This window comes from Perissodus microlepis, chromosome 1 (genome assembly GCF_051167445.1).
Source record: "Perissodus microlepis isolate ML-2025 ecotype Zambia chromosome 1, ASM5116744v1, whole genome shotgun sequence".
NCBI lineage: Eukaryota > Metazoa > Chordata > Actinopteri > Cichliformes > Cichlidae > Perissodus > Perissodus microlepis.
This window is the reverse complement of record NC_140461.1, coordinates 20,444,083-20,465,622: the sequence shown is the minus strand read 5'-3', so window position 1 is coordinate 20,465,622 and position 21,540 is coordinate 20,444,083. Positions and strand designations below refer to the sequence as shown.

General features: G+C 41.0%; 1 protein-coding gene across 4 annotated transcripts; it reads right to left on the bottom strand.

Moving 5' to 3' along the window:
- Nucleotides 1-709: 709 nt before the first annotated feature.
- scube2 (signal peptide, CUB domain, EGF-like 2) lies at nt 710-21,466 on the bottom strand. 4 transcript variants are annotated; one of them, XM_084934637.1, is made up of 23 exons: nt 21,203-21,466; nt 19,371-19,487; nt 19,100-19,225; nt 18,781-18,915; nt 17,947-18,072; nt 17,740-17,856; nt 16,460-16,549; nt 15,723-15,839; nt 15,501-15,623; nt 14,836-14,952; nt 14,477-14,599; nt 14,063-14,179; nt 12,753-12,842; nt 12,489-12,611; nt 11,779-11,946; nt 11,253-11,459; nt 6,930-7,100; nt 5,311-5,478; nt 4,678-4,839; nt 4,390-4,587; nt 3,945-4,097; nt 3,216-3,295; nt 710-1,927 (listed from the first exon to the last, which is right to left on the bottom strand). In XM_084934637.1, the coding sequence occupies exons 1-23, from the start codon at nt 21,270-21,272 to the stop codon at nt 1,781-1,783; spliced, it is 3,045 nt and encodes a 1,014-aa protein (XP_084790763.1). In that variant the 5' UTR covers nt 21,273-21,466; the 3' UTR covers nt 710-1,780. The 4 variants fall into 4 exon arrangements, with proteins under 4 accessions (XP_084790763.1, XP_084790752.1, XP_084790745.1 ...); XM_084934626.1 differs by lacking the exon at nt 21,203-21,466 and adding an exon at nt 19,882-20,757 and having other exon boundaries at nt 11,253-11,456; XM_084934619.1 differs by lacking the exon at nt 21,203-21,466 and adding an exon at nt 19,882-20,755.
- Between the last annotated feature and the right edge of the window lie 74 nt (nt 21,467-21,540).

Here is a 21,540-nt window from a genome sequence, read left to right as displayed (position 1 = left end):
ACCAGTTACTTTCAATTAATTGGGTTATATTTCTACAAAAACAAACAAACAAAAAAAACAACACAATAAAAGTAAACTGAACCGCAAAGGACGTGACAATAAATCGAACGCACCCTTCGGTTAGACACGCTGGTAAACCGCAGGTGTATCAAACTCTGGTCCGGGACACACCAGGCGGGTCATTCTTCTTGGAAGACAATTATTATATTATCATTGTAGAGTCTTTACCTTACATTCTAAAGTGCCTTGTGTTTTGGCGCTATATACATAAAATCTCAACTCAATTAAAACGCTAAGGTAAATAAACTAATCGACCATTTATTTTTATAATTTCTTTATAATTATCTTTTTTAGCATTTACACTTGTGCTCAAGAACTATTTTGCATTATAAATATTTTCGAACCACTTTTTTCATATAGATTCTTTTCGAATTCATGGGGTTGATAGAAAATGTCCTGCAACTGTAAAATGGCCTTTATAACTATGGAAGATTGGTTTGTTTCAGTGATGAAACATCTTTTATTATCCAAGATAAATCCAAATTATGTGCAACCTTGTTACTCTAATTACTCTAGTTTATCCCTGTCTCCATATCATTTTTGATAAAATAATCATGTTTTTTTCTTGCAAGCATTTTATCTCAAAAGTTCTACCTACTAACTCAATAATAATAATACTTAATAAAGACCAACTTTATTATTCCTCTGGAGGTGTTAAACATATACAAACACATGAACTTGTACAGAAATAAGAAAAAGTGGTTGAAAGTGGTGGAAATCAGTTTCCGATCTTTATTTACAGCACATTCGATGTACAAAATCATAAAAATATACATACTTGTTTCATCTAGGAGAGGTAAATATAGTTTACTTCTATTTTACAGAACTTTTCATGTATTCATGGCATCACAAATTGTTCCGTTTCTCTGCAGAGTAATTCGTTGTCTTTGGTTGCTAGTGACCTAGCTGAAGCAGTCATTGTCTTGTGACTAGTTTTGGAAAGGAAAAAGTATTTTTTAAAGAACAGCAGTGCTCATCCAGACACCTTAGAAGACCAAATACGTGAGCCAACAGCAAACGCAGCCATGCTATACCATTAAAGTGTATGTAGCTGCTACAAAACATTAGCGTTTCACCTAAAACTTTTTACATCATATACAACACATTCATCAGAATAATTGCTTTTGTGGCAGGGCTACTTCTTTTGCAGTGCTAATTTCCCCAAGAAAACTTGTGTGCGCTATTTGTTCCTGACATTTTTGCAGTATTTCTGTCAGTATTTCATGCCTACCTGTGCAGGCCATGTTAAAAAACTCAATGTTAAACCTAAACCTATATACAGTGTTACTGACATTCAGCATATATCTGTTCGTTAATCATATTTGTTTTTCATCCAAATGCAATTAAAGAGTCCCATAATGCCGCCATGTACAGTATTTCTCAATATTCAAATACCCAATTTGGACTTGGAATTTAAATCCCAACTTTAAAATTTAAAGGGCTGTATAATGTCATTCATCTGCTGTTAGAAGTATTTTCCAAATGAGATCTCCTAATTCCTCTCCGAGGAAGCCCATATAGATCTGTGGTTTGTACCACTTCCTCAGTTAAAAATTTCACTTTTCCATTGGGGTCGTTTCATCAGGTGCGGTCCTCTTGTCCAACACGTAACCTTAGAATGCGCAGGGGTCAATTGATAAAACACATAAGAGGGTCCAGTTTCTAATTTAAAGTTATTATGAAAAATCCTGGAACCTTGTGGCAACTTTTTTTTTTTTTTTTAAGGACGAAGGAACCTCAGGACTTTGGACCGCAGGAAGCGAATGAAGGATTTGGGGAACATTTCTCTCGATTCTTGCGCTGTATAATTGAAGAAGTTTTGTGGGTGAGCCAGCACGTCAAACAGTGCCTTCATGAGCTTCTTGTCCTGAGGGGGAAAAAAAAAAAAAAAAAAAAAAAAAAAAAAAAAAAAGAAGTGTGTTATCCAAAAGAATTCCTTACAGTATGTAGTCTAAGGAGCTTGGAAAGAAAATAGTCTGGACTTCTTTAAGCTGCTTGAAGACGTTTCACCTCTCATCCGAGAAGCTTCTTCAGTTTTAAGGGTCAAATGGTGGAGAGTCCCAGATTTAAACCCAGTGGGAGTTTCCCCCCAAAGAGGGACAAAGGACCCCCTGATGATCCTTTACCTAATCACATGAGCCAAGGTGTGAAAACGGGTGTAGGTCACAATCAGCCAGGGTTTGGGGTGAGCTCATTGTGAAACCTGGCCCCACCCTATCATGTGATGTCCTGAGGTCAGATGGCCCAGGATGTGAGTGGGCGTTAAGGCGTCTGGGAAGGGATCTCAAAACTGGATTATAGATGGCAGACAGTTGGTGTTGTAAACCACCGCCTCTGTTCAAAGATGGTCGCTCACAGTGGACATAGAGGGCTTCTTTCACTCCTCTTTCAAACCATCTGTCCTCTCTGTCCAAAATGTCAATGTTCACATTTTGGACATGTGATTAGGTAAAGGATCATCAGGGGATCCTTTGTCCCTCTTTAGGGGGACACTCCCACTGGGTTTAAATCTGGGACTCTCCACCATTTGACCCTTAGAACTGAAGAAGCTTCTCGGATGAGAGGTGAAACGTCTTCAAGCAACTTAAAGAAGTCCAGACGATTTTCTTTCCAAGCTCCTTAGACTACGATGACCTGGATGACTGAGAACCTTCACAGACTTACAGTATGTAATTTTTACCCATAGGAAACCACAGTGACACAGGTGTCACTGTCCCTTTACACACAGAGGGAAGTTCCTATTAAAGTTTCAACACTTACTCTCTCACAGTTTTCTTGACAATAAAATGGGTCGGGGCTCTTATGGGTTAATGTGAGCGGTACTCTGTATTTCTACTTGTTCCCAAAAGAGGGTGCTACATGGTCACTGGAGCCAAACCACTAACACAGTGAGGACTCAAAACTGGCCAGCTGATCTTTGTCAAATAAAGTCTAAATGGTCAGCTGAAAATAGCCCATGAGATAAAACAGCTAAAACTCTTAATGAGCAGGTTAAATAAGTCAGGAATGCAATGCTTTAAAAGATGAAAGTAATGGATAAATGTAAATATATACAGCTTACACTAATGGTTTTAGGTATTTTAGACCTACTCAGGCTGGAGACCAAAGTGCTCCCTGTTAAACATTTGTATAATATAATTATAAAATCCCGATACCTTAAGTATTTCCTGGTGATGCTCTGAAGCATATAATCTTCCATCTCTGACGATGTCTTCTATCAACTCCTGGTAGTCCTCTGAAACAAATAACGTTCATAAATAGCTTAGTAAGAAAAAACAAACTAGATTTAAACAATATTCAGAGGTATCATCGGTTTATTCTTTCTCAATTCATCAAATTTAAAAGGGATTGTTCAAAAAACAAACAAACAATTAAAAAAAAAAAATGTAGAACCCTACAAAAGATTTAATGGAAACCACAGTTTCTACAGGTAGGGGCAGATTTTTTTTTCTCTAAAACAAATGAGGCACACAGTATTCGTTACCCCTCCCCCCCCAAAAAAAAAACAACAAAAAAAAAACAACGGACAAAAACCCACAGACATCTTTTTCCAAGTTGTCTCTGATAATCCTCAGGGAGGACACCATGTACCAATTTCAAATAACTATGGGTCGTAATGGCACCCAGCACACATCGTCTCTTCTGGGCCATTAAAAAAAAAAAAAAAAAAAAAAGATTCCTGCCAGGCCACAAGGCTGCATGAATGAAATGAAAACACTTTGCTCTGCTTCTGAAAGATAAATGCTGAATGAAAATGAGGATTTCAATAATTTATATTGGAAAAATGAGAGACACAATATAGTGTGCGCTGGTTTGGTGGGACCAGGTTGTGAACTTACATGGAATTACAGTACTAATCTTATTTCCAAGACAAACCATCTCACCATCATACGTCACATATGGAACCTGGAAGCCTTTGCCGCTGTTTCCCTCATTGGACCTGAACTGTATCCAAAGCCTCTTGGAGCGGGAGGTGAAGGCGATGGGACGTTCGTACGTCTGACACGTCTCATAGGTCGTCACAGAGTTGGGGAGAGCTGTGAGGAAAGAAGCACAGAGGAAAGGCCTTAATACGTAACTACTGATGAATATGAAAACCACTCTTATGACATTAAGAGATGTTTTTCTACCACTGTGCCGATTCATCCTGCTCTGCACACACAGACTATATTGTAAGCAGACACTTGTTTTCATAACTTCTGAGGATTATAGCGTCTTAAAAAAGGGATCATAATCTTAACTTGAGCCCAAACCAAAGCAAATCCAACCTAAGACCCCTTTGTTATATTTTATTTGTTAGTTAAATGGCACAAACACAGTAGAACGCACAGCTTTTTCTCATCACCAAGTAGTCTCCACATTCATCCTCAATAGGCAGGTAGATTTCAGGGACAACAATAAGGATCCTGCGTTTGGGGGGAGGGTTAATGATCCAAGTGCACTCGATATTCGCAGGATAGTTTCCCGGGTAGTTGGGAGATTCGATGTAACCTGTAAAATCCCCGAGCTCTCCTCCACATCGTCGGTCTGTAAGTGACACAAAAATTAAAAATATCTGAAATGGAATCCTAATATTGGAAACTGAAACCCCGCCACACCCCCTACAGATATACATACTTTTGCACTGCATGATGTTAGTGGAACCATCATAGTCGGTGGTGGTGTTTCCAGGGCAGGTGACACAGTAGTTCTGACCAAAATCCCCTTGATATGTGCCCATAGGGCAGCGAATGCAGCGGTGTGTGCTGGTGTTGTAGTAATGTCCTGGAGAGCACTGCACTGCAGGAGCAAAGGCCAGCGATAGAGAGCTGTTAGCTGATTTAATGCCACCAACATTCGGGGTACAAAAAAATCTTATCCTACATTATACCTGAAAAATCTTCAGTTAAAACATTATACATAAAAAAAACAAAACACAACAACAACAAAAAACTCTGCGCTTGAGTTAGAACGGAAACTCTCTGTGCCTGGTAAAAACCATACAACAGCTGCAGAGGGCAGCAGAGTCCCTATCAACACCTGCAAATGCTACACAATGTTTTGAAGTCACAAAAAGAGTTAAAATCCCTAAAACAACAGATGGTTCACTTTATTTCACAAGTCTGGCAGGCTTTCATAAACTTTCTCAGCTCCAAAAGAACCATTTAAACCCTTCGTTTATATTGAAGCTAAACTAAAGCGAAAGCTAAAATAAACCAGGCAGAAGTTATTAGGTTTTATATCCAGTGACATAACTAAAATCTTTCATACCTTTGGTCTCACACTCCTGAAATGAGACAGCCCCGCTGCGCCGGGTGCCCAGGTCCCCTCCACAGGAGAAGCAGGAGGTGCGCCCCACCTCTGGTTGGTACGTTCCAGGTTGACAGAGCAGGCAGGGGATGAAGCCATCGTGGGAGTGCTGACCAGGGGAACACTGACCTGAACACACACAAACATTCACTGGGTCAAGTCACACTGTTAGAAGCAGGAAATGCTCTGTCCACTTAAAAAACACAACAACAACTTTGCTTTACTTTTATTTAGCAAAACTTAAGAAAATACTAATGAAAAATGCTGTTACATCTCCACCTCTCACTGTGTGTAACTCCTGGGTGACTAGTACAAAGTGGATGTGTGATAGCTCGTCTTGTTTAGTCTGTCAGGCGAGATGTGACTCTGATAACAGCACAGGAGGAGAACAAAACATGGTGGCTCCTTGAGCTTTTTATTCAGGACTAAAAGAAGTTAATTCATATTCAAGCTTCTTCAGATTTACACAAAGCAAAACAACTGCCAGCGAGATCTTTATCGAGGCACCACTGCTTCTTTTGTACCTTCACAACTTTAGATTTAATTTTCTGCGGCTGTTGCTTTTTTTTCTATTATTTATTTGATATAAATATCTATAAAATATAAATTTTTTAGTAGGTAGTTAAATAACACACAGTCTCTTTTTTCATTGTTTATTTATTTGTTTTTTAATTTGGTGCAGTATGACTGGCCGTGAGAGGGGTCTGTGTCAGTAGGGAAAGCTGAAAAACATTTTTTTAAAAATGCAGTTAAAAGTCTAAAATTCATCCCTTCCTTCACACTCTCCAAAGCTGCGCAGTGGGTCAGTCTTTGGCAGGCTGATTCTGGCCCCTGGGCTTTACGTTTGACAGGAAGTTGCTTGGCATTTACATGTCACCATAAAGTAAAAAAGAGAATTTACTATTGCTTCTGAAATCAGCTGGAAAGTGTAATTATTTGTGACCCGCTTTCTGAGCCCTAAAGGTGACTAGTTTTTGCACAAACCAGATTAATACTGGCTCAGGTGGTAGAGCAGGTCATCTACCAATCAGAAAGTCGGTGAAACAATCCTCGACTCCTCCTGCCTGCATGCTGAAGCATCCTTGGGTAACATACAGAATTGAGTGTGTGTGAATGTTAGAAAGTGCTTAGCTACAGATAAAAGCACTGAATGGGTGATTTGGTGAGTTGATTTGACCATTTTAACTGCTTGTAAAATTAAAAATTAAAAATTAGCATTAACATTTGGCTGTAGGATCACTCAATCTGTGAAAACACCCATTTGTGAACCTGTCTTTAATTTGAAACTTGGCACCTGTAAAGTTTTGATAGCACATGATCAAAATCTGTCCACAGACAGACACTCAGAAATCTTCCAAAGCACTTAAAGCAGCCCTCGTGGTAGGTTCCTGTCTTGTGACATCTCCAGGATTTCAACACATACAAAGTCAACACACAAGACATTAAATGTCAAGTTGCCTGCAGTAAAGTATGTTTAAAGGACACATCATAAAGAATTAAGACAAACCAGTTTATAATACAGTAAAACTATAACATTTTATTGTTTGATGTTTTTTAAATGTTAAAATATGGTGTTTTACCTCCACACTCTGAAATGTTTCGAGCTCCCACCACTTTGGAGACTTCTCTTCCTTGAGGTGTAGGACACACCTCACAGGACATCTGTCCCTCCTCGTCCTGATACGTTCCAGCTGGACACAACAAACACCGTCCCTGATCGCCATCGTAGTAGGTCCCAACACTGCAGCTCACTAAGACACAGATGGAAAAGGACATCAAGAGAGATTAAAGTTTAGCCGTTCTGTGACATACTTGTAGCGAGACACTGTTGCATGCCCGTCTCTAGTGCACATAAAGCAAATGTCGGCCTACAAAGTTTCTCCAAAGAGTTGCTAAGCATGTGCTAACAGTTTTATCTTTGTGCTATGCCAAGTTGAGGGGGGAAAACTCATATTTTTTAAATACTAAACACACAGAAATATTTTTCAGACAGTAATTCTGTGATATAGAGTCAATTACAAACAAATGTAACTGTTTGAGGATGAGGGAACATTTCCGCAAAAACTAAAAACAAACACTTAAAGATAAGCCATCCAAAACATACGTTAACGTTTGAACTTGTAATTAAAGTCAATTTAGTAGACAGATCAGGTCAGGTGGCACTCATGGACAAATAACCACACCATAAGAGTGTGTGGGTAAAAAAGAACAATGCGATAAGCAGACATGAATCAACAAATATAGCAGATTGCCCCGTGGTTACACACAATCAAGCAGTCCTAACCACAGCGTAGATGTACACAATAAACACCGCAGCTACAGTGAATGATGAGACCATTAAAGAAACCCAGATCACAGCTGCCTCTCAAGTGTAATCAAAGAGGATCATGTAAATACTTGAACTTGATAAACACAGTAAAGAGCAGTGAGCGCCAGCTTTAAGAAGGCAGCTGAGCCCGAACAATTATCTGTTGACAGCGTTTTCCTGCCATCTTAAAGGTATCACTGAGCTCAGTGTAGATTATTGTACCAGAGAGTGGTGCATTAGGCTGTACGGTTACAGACCATCTTTATATGGCACCACACAATCAGATGTGAACAACGCGCAGGTAACATATCAGGACTGCATCATGTAAAGTAGTGATGCTGTTGTGATGCCTATATAAAGTTCTAGAGTCTTCAAATAGAAAACAGTAGAAGAGCATGTTCGTAAAATGTTTGTGAAATATGCCCACTGGATTCAAATGTCAGATTTGTGTCACTAAACAGAGTACGGCTTGATACTAACAAAAGGATAACCTACATGATGCCTAAAGGAGAGATAAGTACATTTATCTTAGCTACAACTGTATGATAAGATGTCAGCTATGAAAATGCTTGTGCATTACATTAACACAGTGTAACTATTGCAGGTTTCAGGTTCAAGTCTCATTTTAATTGTATCTTCTTGTAAACTTTTGCTTTTTAATTACATTCCCTTATTGTTGGTTATTCCCTTTAAGTCAACTTTTATTTGTCTGTTTAACATTTATCTTTATTGATCTGTTTTACATGATTGTTTTGCACTTTGTTCAGTGTTTGCTGTGCCTAAATGAGCTATACAAATAAACTGACCTGAAGTTATGAATTTTATTTGCTTTGGACTGCATGAAACACACAAATTAAAAGTCCAAATGCCATTAAAGTACATTTGCAAACCAACCTAAAACAGCCATGCAAAAACAAAATCATGGGGACAAAAGAACAACAGCCTCTCCCAGTGCTGCCTTTACTGCATCCACACCTACACCTGTCTTAATACTTGACACAACATGGCTGTGCATCAGAGAGGAACTTTAAATGCCAACGTAAGCACCCTCAGCTCTTTTAAAAAGCAATCACAGCCGCAAATCAAAGGGAGAGCTTCCCTTTTATCGTATAAAAGCGCAAACACTTGATTAAAGGGGCTAAAACACTGTTTTGCTTTGGTTCCTCCCATTCAGACTGATGCCTGTAATTAATTTGGCAATTACTGTGTCTGTCTGATAGCCGTAAGAACTTCACTTGAAAACTAAAGCTGAGCTCACACAAGAATAAATCAATTAAACTCCTGAGACTTTCGAGCAAAACGTGCCTCATATGTAGCCTTCAACCGGGCTGAAAGAAAAGAACCAATATCAGAGAGAGCTCGACACACAAAAGCTTTCACACAGATCCATTATACGTGGCTCTGCAGACTGTTAGGTTTTCGTTGGGAGAAAGAAAATGTAATTCTATCAAGAGCAGCTCATTTTTGAAGCCTTTTGTTTATTCTAAAAGACCACAAGGAGCCATCACTGCATTGTCCTCTAACAGCTTTTATTTGACAGAGGGAAGCTGTGAGGGAAGAGACAGAGTGAGAGTGAAAAAGAGAAAAAAAAAAAAAAAAACTTGAAGCCTTTCAAATGCAAAGAACGGTTCTATAGAGTTCTCGAATTGATGGCCCCAAAGAGGTTTAAAAGACCTTTGACCTCTATTCAAGTCCCTGGTTTTTGCCTACTTGATGACATAGGAAAACACTGTGGTATCACAGTAGTAAGGAGCTGAACCCAATAAAAGAGGTCAGGTTTCTGAATCCCCCCATTCTACTTGGTCCAATCACTGCTCGCACCCATCAAGCAGGGGCCCAAACAGCTGATGCTAATTGATTCCCATGGTGTGGGTGAAGTCAATTCTCTTTAGCAGTTTAGTGGCTAGGGGTCATGCAAAGTGGCCCCCAGCTGGGGTGCAAGGGTAGTGGGGGGGGGAGACAGCACTTAAAGTGCCAGCTTGAACCAACAGCACTTCCTAAACATCTCCGACGTTAAAACAAACACACAAACAAGTTCACTGCGACACTCACATGGATGTGAGAATGTGTGGACCTGTGGTGGACACGTTCACATGAAGCCTCTTATAAAGTATGCTTTGGTTGTTTTCCTGCACATAAATAATGTAGAGTTGAAATAAATTTTAGACTCAAAATGATCATGTTATTAATAAGCTAACATCACATCACAAGTTATTTAAACTGAACCAATGTCCCGGAATATGAACGTTACTTCAACCAATAACCCAAACACAGCACAGAGGAGGAGGAGCTGCCACGCTTTAAACTGTGCACAGTGTTTTCTTCAAATCCACAGAAGACTGTTCTTCTCAAGGAGTGAGAATGAGCCTCAAATGGGGTTTTCAATGGAGTGGGCAAATTGAAAAGGACTAAACTGCACTCCAAACTAAGCCAGAGCAAAAGATGGGGGAGGAGGGAAAAATATAGCTCCTTTAAAGAGCTGGAGGTTAAGAAGAATGCCTTTCAGAGCCCCCCTCTCCTTTTTCCCTCCTCTCCCAAATTACATGTCTACACCCTTGCCACAACCAATAGACTGCCTAATGTTGACCTGAAAGCAAAGCGGGGGACGGAAGGAATAAAGACACTTAAGATGTGAAATAAATCATGTCAGGAAAGCTTAACAGCAGACGTAGCTTAAATGTTAATGATGAGACCAAAGAAAAAAAAATTACAGGGAGATGAATGGAAAGCAAAACTTATGACTTTCCCTCAACAGACATTATCTCATGAAACTACAGAGCGGCTATAGTTTGACACATGTTTTTGGCCATCAGCCATATTCCTGAGATCTGGGGATAAAGATCTGGGCCTACATTAAGTTAAAACATCCTCAACACTGACGCATATATTGAACAAAGCGCATACTGCCTGAATAAATATTTAGACATCACAATTTAGGAGGAAAGGCACCAGTTTCCCCTCGCTGATACCGAGAAGATGTCCAGCACGCAGCCAACACATTGTGAGGCCTGAAAATAGGGGCATACAGTTGCAGCCGCCAGAGAAAACACAAGCCTGCCTTGAGCTCTCCACCATCGACAGTGTGTGGCCCTATTTAAAGAGCATTTTTCTCCAGCGCAGGTTGTATATAAAATTCAAGCAAGAGGCAGCAGGAGACCTGCCATCAGCCCTAATGTTACACTTTTATCCCATGGAGATGCTGGAAGATCTCGCAGCTTGGAGGGCCAACAACAGCTTCTCTGTTCTTCCACACAAGCTCACTTTCCCCCTCCAACTTGCTCATTACAGAATGTCTGCAAACCAAATATGGCATTCATCTGGCCCACACCTGCTCCAAATCCAATCATTAAACCCGCCTGTCTAAATATATCTCACTGGCTTGGACCAATTCAATTACTTAAAGCCATGACTATGGGTCTACTGTGTGTGTATGGGGTATGCTCACAAGTGCTGCTGCCTCAAAAAACAAAGCGGTGGGAAAGATGAAAAGCATTAACGTTTCCAGTAGAAGTTTTGCCTGGATTAACTGTTTGTGCTCTGCTCGTTAACAGGATTTCTACAGTGAATAAACACTACACACATAAACTCAACTCACCACATTTTCTGCCCAAGAGCATCTGTCCTGCTACGCAGTGTTCTGGCAGCTCTGCCAGCTGGCCCGGACTCCTGGATAGATTGTAGTCTGCTCCGGCAAAGTGGAGGTGGAACTGCTCCCGGTTGATGGACTTCCGCAGGGTCCTGATGGTCTTCCTGAGCCTCTTCTCTGAACGGCGGCGCACGCAGTTCACATCACAACCCTCTGCTGAGAAAAGCACTTGATACTGCAAGAGTTTCCAAAGCAAGATTTCCTATTGTTCACCTGCAATAACCTGCAATTTCATGCCTAGATTCCCATAAGCTTACTTCATACCGCTAACGCAGAAATCAAGGAAATTAAACAAAAACACCCTTTGCCCCAAATCTAGAGCCCATCACCAGAGCCAAGTCAAAACAGGAGATACTTTTACACAGCTTGGTTTGTTTAGTGACAAACAGAGCGGCGAAAGACAGATTTAAGAATCATAATCACAGGTCGCAGACAGGCAGGCGGGCAGGCAAGCAGAAACCACAGAGAGACCAACCTGTTACCTCCTCTAGGTTCACATCCAGCTCAAACTCAGCAGTGATTGAGGAGCCGTCCTCCTCGCCGGCCTTCCTGCCATGGCGGCTACGCATTCTCTGTCCGGATGAGGTGCAGCGCAGGCTCACGTAGCTGAACTGGACATTTTCAGTGAAGAGAAACTTCCTTTCTGTGAACATGGGACACAACAAACCCCCAGCAAGCACAACAAAGAGAAAAATTGCACAGTTGTTAACAGACAGGAAACATTAATCACATACAATAATCTTTGGTCATGCACAGTGAAAAGCTAATAGAACAAAAGGGATGCAATGGCAATGAGATGTTGGTTTCCTTTCAGTGTCTGTGAGGGATGTGCCATGCTGAGCTCCTTTTGTAGAAGCAAAATAATCCTACAATCAGAATCGTGTTTGATTGATAGCTAGGTCACACACAACTGAAAAGGCATCCTGTGGCTAATTACATCCTCCCTGTCACTGGCAGACAAAGTGCTGTGCTGAGATGTGGAAGACACTCAAAACCACATCACTTTCCCCACAAATTTCTTTCACATTTGCTCTTGGTTTTTGGTTTTCTTTGAAGCATCTTTAAGGTCTGCTTCAGAGTCTTTAGATGTTGGCAGTTCTCGGTAAAGCCAAAATGTTTTTTAACCAGCAACATAAAGACAATATAACTCTAAGTCTTGTGCTTTGAGTCGGCGTGGAGCTGTACCTGAGCGCGCTGAGTTTAGGCTCTCCCTGAGTTTCTCCTGACTTCGTTTTAAGTTGCACCTTGCGGTGCCAGACTTAAAAGTGGCCGTTGTCTTAATGCGGGCAAGGCTAGTCGTTTCTCGACCTGCACGACAGGGGGACAGAAAATATCGTTATCAAGTGAAGACAAGTAAAGCGTGACCTACCTGTTCCTGTGTTACTGTTTTCTTTGGCAGAGCGGAAAAAAAAAAAAAAAAGATGTAAATCTGCGATGTCCTGTACTTGCCTAAGCAATATGAGCCACTGTTGTTCTTTTGTGCGTCAGCCAAGCAGGGCAGAGGCATTCCACAGGTCACTGTGTAGGAATCCTCCGTCCCTGAAAACACACAAGGCCGTGACACAGGGACCGACACTGACAAAAGTAAGGGCCAAAAAAACAACTAAGACAAAAGACAGGCAGCATGTATGAACATGAAGTCCGTCAACAGACTTTTCACTCAATTAAATCTACAACTGTTGAGCTTACTGACTAGTTGCACTTCCACCTGACTGAATTGTGCTGTTTGAAGACATAATATGCACTGACTATACAAAAAGCATCTTCGATGTATCATAAGCTTCTTCACCAATCCACCGTGGTCCTTTTTATCTCTCTCTAACTAACCTGTGAACCTGCAATTGTCAAAATATCCTGATTTAAATGTAGGACTTGTAGCAGTGCTAATCCTGCTGGATTAGTTGACATGTTTTGCAGCTGCTTCACTCTGACAGCCCAACACCAGCCATCTGCTTCATATCAGCAAGTAGCTCTTGTTAAATTTTTTTTTATTCACACCCCCAGTTAGCTGTTACCACAGCAACAAGTACTTTTCTTGGGGTCCGCAGAGAGTCAACAAGTAAACTGAAGAGGGCAATATGATAAAAATAAACTATGAAAGAGACAATCCATCCATTTATCTAATTCAGGGAACCTATCCCAGCTGTCATAGGGTGAGAGCTGCGGTACACCTTGGACAGGTCATCAGCCTATCGCAGGCCAACACAGAGAGATGTACCCATGCATGTTTTTGGACTGTGGGAAGAAGCCAGAGTACCCAGAGAGAACTCACTGTGAGGCGACAGTGCTGACCACGGCACCACCCAATGATAAAACCATTAATGTATATTCCACATACATGCTGTCTTTTTATGCAGCTTTATTTTATTTTGATATTCTTAGTTTATTAGTATTTCATTTCATTATTTTTTTTATCTTTAATGTCATATCTTTCTCAATTTTTTTTTTTTAGGTGCTTCTAATCTATTTATAGGTCATTTTATCTTCTATTTCTTAATGTTTTTGTTCTCTTTTTAATTTATTATAATATTACATATTATTTGCTTTGCTTTATCACTCTTTGTTCTCATTATCTACTGGTTAGTCATCTGTGAAGCGCTGTGAACTGCACTAACTTGCATGAAAGATGCCCATACAAATAAAGACTGATTGCATGACAGATGATATATAACGTAGCCAAAAAAATATCTCAGTTATTAAACCAACACACCGGTTTACCGCAGCTCACACTATACAGAGATCTGGCTCAACCAACTCACCGCTGCTGATGTGTACTTGAGACTGGCAGGTCAGAAAGCAGCGATCCCCTCCCTCCTGCTTGCTACAGTTCAAAGTAGGTTTAGATGGGGGCTGTGCAGGTGATAAACCCTCAGCCGCTAGATAAAAACCACAACAAAACTCAAACATGTTCAAAAGCAAGAAGGAGGAAGATGCACATGAAGATGAAGAAGCACAGAAAGTCCAAAATCCTGACAGCTTTGTAGCATTTTGGATGGATTACTCAAGCACAAGAAAATTAAAGAGTAAACAAATAAATAAATAAAGAACAACTCAAAGTATCTCCTGTTTTTGTCCACAAAGGTGTTTGCTGTCACATTTCATCACTGCACAATTTCCATTGAGACATGACAATAACAGACCTGCTTGTCATTCAGAGACAGGTGCTAACCTACCGATGCAGTCCTTTTTGTTCCAATGTAGCTTATAGCCGGGACGGCAAAAGCATTCAAATCCACCCACGGTGTTCTCACAGCCATGCTCGCAACCAGCATTGTTCACACTGCATTCATTTATATCTGGGATGGAAAAAAAGAAAATAATAATAATAATAATAATAATAATAATATTGGGGGAAAAAAATGGGGGAAAAAAAAGTCACTCTTTATCATTTCAGAGATCGATTTCCAAAAACGGCAATGAGCAACCACTCACATCTGTGTGCTTAATCAAATAAAACATTTAAATGCATCAAGCACTTGTGTGTTATGCTGAACTTGTTATGTGTAGTGCCCTCCACCCAACTTAGTCTCACCTCCACAGTGGGCCAGTCCGTACATGGTATAGCCTTTGTTGCACAGACACTGAAAACCACCCGGGGAGTTCACACAGGTGTGATCACATGTGCGCTTGAAGAAGCATTCGTCTATATCTGTAATCAAAATCACGCAGATGACATAATAGCAGGGCAGTTAGTTACAATCTTCGCCAGCAGGAATTTCCCATCTAATGACGACCATTTTCCTACTCAGTGAAGTGCAACAGGTACATTACACTACAGCAGATTAAAAAAAACAAAAGCAAAAATACTAGCTTTTCATAGAAACGACTTCTAAAAAAGAAATCATTGTCATCAATCATGCCAAACTCTGATGCAAAAAAAGGTAAACAAAAGTAAACCCCAGAAAAAGGTTTTACATGCTCCCTGATGTATTCAACTCTTTAAAGCCTGAACCATGAAATAATTGTCAAGTAATTCAAGTTGAATAAAATCACACTAATGATGTAGAAGTCTGAAAAACTCAGAAAAATTCAACATGATACTAATTTTCTTTTTGTAAAAAAGAAAAATCTAAATTCACTCAGTGATAAAAAAAAAAAAAAAGAAAAAGAAACAAGAGAGAGATGTTGTAAATGTCATCATTATCTCGTTCATGCAAGTTCCTGTTACTGCTCCTGCAGTTCAGGAGCCACGTCTACCTTGACAGGAGCGTTCGTCTGTCAGCAGCTTAAAACCTTTTCTGCAGTTGCACTCAAAGCTGCCGATGGTGTTCTTGCAGGAGTGATCGCAGCCGCCGTTGTTGACCTCGCATTCATCGATATCTGCGGGTGAAACAAGTGAGATTCTAAGAACGCATTTTCACGTGCAGGTTTGTTAGCGTATTAAGATACTATCCCTCGTTGTGAAGACGGCAGTCTGACCTTTGCACGTCTTCCCATCTGGCTGAAGCGTGAAGCCAGCGGGGCAGCTGCAGCGCACGCCGGTGGATGTGTCTTTGCAGGTGCAGTCGCAGCCGCCATTGTTCACGGCGCAGGTTTCTAAAAATGCAACACGCCTTATCACTGCATGCAAAAGACCTTTCTCCTAGTGGGGAATGCTGTGCTTTCCGTTTGTGACAAAATACTAGAACTTAGCAGAATAAAACGATTTCCTGTAAAGTACCCTTTAAACAATTTCGTCCACTGATTTAAAAGGTTAAATTAACGTGCAGAATTTAACAATATTGTGCGTCTAACGTCACTGAGATGTTTGGATTAGGGCTGACCCATACAGTCTCACCGGATGAGACTGCATACCTAATAAAGTACCAATCACACAATGTTTTACATGTATTGAGTGACCCAGAATCACACAACTGATGAATACTCAACATAGAAGAAAAGATTCACATGCTTTCCTTTCCAAATGGAAGGAAAATGTGAAATGTACCACACTGTCACATACGTGTATATTTCAGGTGAGATCGGCGGTGAGAAAGTGAGCATGTAGCCATTTCACAGTTTGCTCAAAAGACTGAGGAATGTATCAGTTTGCTAGAAATAAACTCCTCTCCCCACTCCTGAGGGCTTCCTGGAAGCTTCACACGTAAAAAAAACAACAACCAAAAAAACCAAAAAAACCCCACACAAATTCAAAACTGCGGGAGTCTTATTATTACCCATTAACAGCCTTCGTTTGACCCGCTTGTCCACCTCTGTAAAGGACGTGGCATTGTGGTCCAAGGACTCTGTGGTGGCTTCATCTCGCTCTGTGACACACAAAACCAGAGTAATGCTTTACTGTTATCCTCAGTGAGTGTTTACGCCAGCCATCAGGGTGCAGATGTGTTTTGACACTTGAGATGTTCAGCTTGTGGTGGCTTGGTGTGTGTCAGATAACACGGCAGATCAGAAAAGTGAATCACGGAGACAACGTCGCAGTGACACGCCCAGACCTCACACACACTGCTGGCTTGGAAGGAGAGATATTACCCGCTATCTGACGGCTGATCCTTATCCTTTACAACCGCTGTGTGGAAAAATGCACGCTGCCTAACAGGAGAACTGATAGAGTGAAAGAGGGATCCTCTAATTTCATCCATTCATAAGGGTAGCCTCCTCATAACTCAAGAAGAAAAAAAATAGTGTAGGCAGCTCCTGGACTTCGCCCACCCTGGGCTGAAATCTAGATCTATTTTGCTTCATACTGAACATAAATGAGTATATATGTATGTAAAAATAATTATCGTCAGGTTAAAACATTGTATACATGTTTTGTGTTTCTTTGTTAAAGCTTTAAAATGCTGTAAACATCATCTAGATTTGAAAGCATGACTCCAATTAAGTCATAAAAAACGTTCATCTAGCCTACAACGTTATTTTATTATTGGGTCAGTTGACACTTAGAGCATGACTGCCATCTTTTTTTAAGGCTGAACCATTAGATTAATGTACTCAGATGTAATGGCTTATTATTTGGCATCTTTGGAAAAATGTTTTATCACTTCGCAACCTTGCACGCTGGTTGGAAAATGATGTGAGGACATTAAAGATAATAGAGGATATTTGATGTGATGTGTTTTAGATGACAGAGTGGTCTAATGTGCCTGCTGGATGGCTGGCTATGGAGTGGGAAACATTATCTTTACCAGGCAGGATTGGAATGACAAAGATATCTTCACCATATTAACAGCTCATGGAGATAAATTTTTGTCTCACCTCCTTTTTATGCATGTACACCTACCACCTGCTCACCTGATCCTAAGCATGCTTTTTTTTACAAAAAACAAAACAACGTATATACAGTGTGTATGCACGGGCATATACTGTCCTCTCTTCCTCCAAAATTCAATAACATATCAATCATAAAAAAATTATGTGTATCCCAGCATTTCTTTCACTGCAGCATTGTGCTCACTGTTTTGCATTCCTCGTCTCAGCTCAGTGTCAGCCTGCTTACCTACACATGAGCTCCTGTCAGGCTGCAGAGTGTACCTGCTGTGACACCTGCATACGGAGCCGTTCTCAGTGTCCTCGCAGGTGTGCTGGCAGCCTCCATTGCCATGGTTACAAGTCACTGTAAGGTAAACAACATGCAACTATTAATGCAAATAATCAGTTCAACATAAGAAGCCCGATGCACTTGCGAGTGTTAGCGTGCACGTACAGATGCAGTCTCTCTGGTTCTTGGCCAGCTCAAAGCCTGGACGGCACTCACAGGCCACACCCCCTTTGGATGTCTCCTTGCAGATGTGGGCGCAGCCGTGCTCCTTATTCATACAGTTGAGGCCCTCTGGATAGAAAGAGGGAGAGAGGTACACAATGAAACTCTCCTACAGTGACTGACCAGCTACACACAAAGGCGCACATACTGAGAGATTAGTCTGGAAACTTGAAAGACACTGATTGTTCTCACGCCCCTACACAAGCCAAAAACATCCACTGCTGCGTTATTCTTAGCGCCTCTACAGAGGGAACAAGAATCTAAAGTTCATTCCCCAAAAAAACCCCAAACAACAAAAAACAAAACAACATATTCAATGGTGATTTGTAGCAGCATTTATATGGACGGGTCACAGCTGAGCAGATAGGTCCACTGGGATATAAAAGGGTTGTCAAGACCCGATGGAGTGGAAAGTAGTCACATTTGAGTCGACTTCAGTGAAGGAGACAAAACAAAGGCGCTTCAGACAAATCTGTGACACAGACCGCATAGACCAGAGTGTTGCAGTTATTGACTTATTTTGTTCTGTGGGACACAGAGATCCTTTTTCCCACAGCATGTTGCTGTTTCAGATGAAAGCTCAGTGACAGGAGCCAGCTTGAACCTGTCACCCCTCATTGTGTCATCAGTCTCTTGGAGAATCTGCTACATCTTTCTCTTTCTTTTTTTTTTTTTTTTACTAGTTTTACACAATTAGGGCACACAGGCATCCACAAACACACAATCTTTTGTAGATGAGTTAGCGACTATTTCAAACTTTGTGTTACATATACTCACCCACAGAGCGGTGGATGCACGTGTGCTGGTTGTCGCTGAGGAAGAAGCCCTCTTTGCAGCGGCACTCGTAGCTGCCCATTGTGTTGACACAAGTGTGCTGGCACCCACCGTTGTTGAACTGGCATTCATCCACATCTACAGGACAGTGAATCGATCACATGAGTAAACAACTTACAATGCTTCAGGTGGGAGGTATTCACTTACATAAACCAACACAGACCGTCTTCAGCGTTTTATAAAGCATGAGTTTACACAGCTGAGGACGCAAGCTCCCCGTCTACCATGAAAGATTGCTTATTTAGTTTAAAGCTAATCTTACCTAGACAGTTATGTCCATCATGTGCCAAATGAAACCCATCATAACAAGTGCAGCGATAATTGCCTGGTGTGTTGTTGCACTCATGCACACAACCCCCATTGTACTCCAGGTCACATTCATCAATATCTGAGAAACAAACAACATATAAAGGTTGGGGTGGGGAGAAAAAGCTAAAAATGCTAAAACATCTTAGGCTCTGAACAATTAGAACAAGGTGTGGCTGCAACAGGAAGAAAAGAAATCTGTGGCTAAACATTTACACAATGCTTACCTTCACACTGTTTTCCATCGCCTTTAAAACCTGCTTTACACGTGCACTTATAAGAGTCTTGGGTCGTTTGACAAATAGCGTCAATGTGACAGCCATCACTTCCCTCTGCGCATGGATCTACAGGAATGCATTATCATCAAAAACACGTTAGAAAATTAACAAAAAGCCGACATATTTGTGAGAATGAAGCCGGAAAATTCAGATTTAACTGATAAAAACGAAATAATAGAGTATGAGTCGAAATGGGGGGGAAATCCTGTGAAAACCTGAACGTTAACAACATGCCAAAAAACAAAACTTTTTGGAAACGTTTATGCACACGGAGCGCGCAACCTGCCACGGCAGTGCTGTTTTTTCCTATAATACAAAGTTGTTAGGAATTAGGAGAAAATGCTAAAAGTCGCTGCTGGTGAAACGACATGGAGCGCACTCCTGGGAAAAGCGTGCGTAAAGTCTCCACGACTGCAAAAGACAACACACACACACGCTCACACACTCACTACAGTCCCACCTCGAAACTCTGGAAGCGCTGCGTTTTGGCGACTATTTAACAGGAGCAAAAACAAACAAAAGTCCCTTGCAGCCCAAACAGCTCCCATGGTGATATGATCCAACTTTAGAGGTCTTTCTCAAAAGGACGCGTACGCACTGAAGTCGCGAGCGAGCGTCCGCCTCATTTTCATTCTAGCCTGTCAATCCGCTTCACAAGGCGCTTTTGAGAAGAGAAAGGAGTGAGTGAGTGAGAATAAGAGCGTGCGTGCGCGCGCGAGCACGTGAGAATGGAAAAAACGCTTTTGAAGCAGAGTTGAGTCAATAGAGGGAAGCCAAAGAAAAGCGGAAGCGTCAAGTGTGTGTAAAAAGCATCACAACGGCAGCGCGCTGCAGAGGCTTCTATTTTGAAAAAAATAAATGCCCGGAAGTGTTATAGTAAATGCTAATTTACAAGCTCCTTTGAGTGGCTTTAAAGTCTAAACAGCGTTTGGTGTCTGTGTATGGTAGCACGGAGGCGAGCGACAGTCGACAGTGACTGTTGCTTAGCTGAAAGCGATTTACTCGTAGGGCATCGTTTCGAAAATGACGACCTGTGGTCGTTCCAGGCGCCGGTTGCCTCGGTAACCCTCTAATAAATACGCTAGAGGCAGAGCAGTTGGAATTACTTACTCATGGGCTCTGGTTAGAGGTAACCTAGTGGTAAATATGCTACAAGGTCATGTGTCAATCAACGATATTCTACATTCTCATTGGTAGTCGCCTTACTGCTCGCCTGGGATTTGAAATAAAAAATGTTTGTCCCGAAGTCCCACCCACTTCGGTGTTTCGCCCGGAGTCGCTTAATGTCTTTGCCTTTCAATGATCTCTAGTGGCCTTATCGGTTTGAATCGCTTCCAGTGTGGACTCAGCTGCATATTAAGTTCTCTCAATTTTTACATATGTAATATAAAATATTTGACATAACATAAGAGCTTACATGTCAGATAGCAAACCAGATGTCACTGGGGAAACTCTGTGTTGCCATATGCGTTTTTGTTAGGGACACACCAAGTCTTGTTTAAACTTTAAGTTGACTTAAGTTTTAAAATACTTACAGGCTTTTTTCACTGCCGTTGTAATGTTTTACGTGCACTACTGTGTGTATATATACTACGAGTGCATTAAGCTAAATATTAGCTAACTAGCTACTCCTGGAAGCGAACGTTAATTAAAAAAGCGTGGTTGCTAGGCAACGAACGATTTTTAGTTCTAATTGATAATCGCTACACGAAAGACGCCTTGTTTACCAGTCAAATAAATAGTTAACTTTAAAGTCAGGCGTTGTTGTGAAAGCTACAGACCTGAGTAAGAGTGGAGTACGCACACTTGCTTCAGCAGGGCTGTTAGCTTAGTATCGACGTTTACATGCATTTATGAGCTTTTACCATCGGACAAATAAGCTAACGATGGTAGAATTTGCTAAGATTGCACCATACTGATTTTTACAGCCGTAGTTTTCACTACTGTGACTTAGGTTCAATTACCAAAATGCAACTCCAGTTGTGCAATATAAGTGAAATCCCAATCTAGCCAATAAACAGGAACACCTTTAACCCCTGCAAACAGCAAAGGGACCAAAAGCTCCATCAGCGTTAATGTAGCTCTTTTCCACCACCTGCTGGTGCAGAAAAACATGACA

What these genes read in the sequence shown, in the direction of transcription:
- scube2 (XM_084934619.1), bottom strand. Translation starts at nt 19,969, where the DNA reads ATGGGAGCTGTTTGGGCTGCAAGGGACTTTTGTTTGTTTTTGCTCCTG. An exon ending in TGACAGGAGCTCATGTGTAG is followed by an intron (nt 16,550 to 17,739) that starts GTAAGCAGGCTG and finishes TGTGTGTCACAG; the next exon opens with AGCGAGATGAAGCCACCACA. An exon ending in CAAACGAAGGCTGTTAATGG is followed by an intron (nt 15,840 to 16,459) that starts GTAATAATAAGA and finishes TTGCATTTTTAG; the next exon opens with AAACCTGCGCCGTGAACAAT.